The 1441-nt window shown below is 48.9% G+C and overlaps 1 protein-coding gene across 1 annotated transcript; it reads right to left on the bottom strand.

The window, feature by feature from the left end:
• Nucleotides 1-346: 346 nt before the first annotated feature.
• Nucleotides 347-790, bottom strand: H310_09390 (hypothetical protein; the record flags this gene model as incomplete). Its single annotated transcript, XM_008875448.1, has 1 exon — nt 347-790. The coding sequence occupies one exon, from the start codon at nt 788-790 to the stop codon at nt 347-349; it is 444 nt and encodes a 147-aa protein (XP_008873670.1).
• Between the last annotated feature and the right edge of the window lie 651 nt (nt 791-1441).

The raw sequence follows: 1441 nt of genomic DNA, 5'->3' as shown, positions 1-1441 counted from the left end.
CGAAAATCAACAATACATTTGCACGGGAAAATAATAATGATCGAACTGACTGGACGACTGGACCTCTACGATTGCATTCAACTTGAAGTAGTGAATTACACAAGAAATTAAACACAAGAAGCCGCGATGCTATTCGTCATTCTCACTCACACCCATGTCGTCGCAGTCGCTTGAAGCCGAAACGTCATCTTCATCAGAAGTTTCGCTATCGAAGTCTGGAAAACAGCTTGCTTCCGCCAAAGTTTCTGCCTCTCGAAGAGGCTGCCCAGATCGTCGCCTTGAGATCAGTAGAAGATACACCAGGAACCTTGAACTTCACACAGGCTTGATAGAGATCGTCCTTCTTCTAGTTGCCCTTGGGAGTGTCAAACGGCCACCCCTTGTGATATTTGGCGTTGTCCATGACAAAGACAGCCGATGCCCATCCAAGGTACTCAACTTCATCGAGCAGCTTCTCAAACCAGTCGACAAAGTATGCATGGTTGAACATTGAATGGTAGTCTTTCACTGTCTTCCCGTTCTTCTTTCCACCAACTAAAGTGTCCAGGCCCAAGAGATGTGACACATCCGATCCATCATCAATAATTCCAGCGATAAAGCAATATCGACGTCCTTTGTGTTTTGACCTCGTTGTGCTGTGCTCGGGGTCGTACAGACTGTCCTCATGACGAGTGTAGTGATGAATGAAACTTTCATCGAGGTAAACCACGGGCCGTCGAGGACGCATTACCATTGTTGGCACCATCATGCTGACGTAAGCATCTCGTGCCATCTCATGCGCCTTGGTCATCCTGAACTCAGTTCTCCACGCGCGCTTCCCACGAGCGTACCTCTCATTCGACAAGAAGACTTGGACAGCACGAAGACAAGCAGAGTAGTCATTTGGCCGGGTGGCATCCACGAAGACGACATTGTGGGCAATGAGGAGCGCCAAGACGTCCCGGGCGACAGTCCTGGTACGGGTGGCACAGCGGTCTCGAATAAACGCCCTCACAAGAGTACGGACCGAGGCTGACGTAGGAACGCGCGACGGATGGTACTTCGTGTTCGAAGATGGGTCGGCCTCGTACAAACTGCCCTTGCCGAGATACTCGCAAAGGACTCCCTTAACGGTTTTGTTGGAGCGTCCAAGTAAGCGAGAGATGGTACCAGTAACGTCGCTTCTCCGCTCTTCACGGAGTGTGGCTTGAAGCGATAGTATGTCCATCTTCTCATCAATACAGTGATGGACGGTAAAAGTCGACGAAAGTAGCACAACCGTTTATAAAGGACTTTGTATTGAAAGTGGTACTTCACGTACACAGCGTCGATGCCAAAATATAAAAGACACGCCTCGACGAATCTAAGAACCTGCGCTCTAATTGGTTCAAATTGCATCCATTTTCACTGTTATCCCACCAATCCCAACAAAGAAAACGGCAACATGGGACAGGACGTTCAA

The sequence above is a fragment of the Aphanomyces invadans genome (genome assembly GCF_000520115.1).
Source record: "Aphanomyces invadans strain NJM9701 unplaced genomic scaffold supercont1.21, whole genome shotgun sequence".
Taxonomy (NCBI): Eukaryota; Oomycota; class Saprolegniomycetes; order Saprolegniales; family Verrucalvaceae; genus Aphanomyces; species Aphanomyces invadans.
The sequence above is the reverse complement of the archived record's forward strand: the minus strand, read 5'-3'. Positions and strand labels throughout refer to the sequence as shown.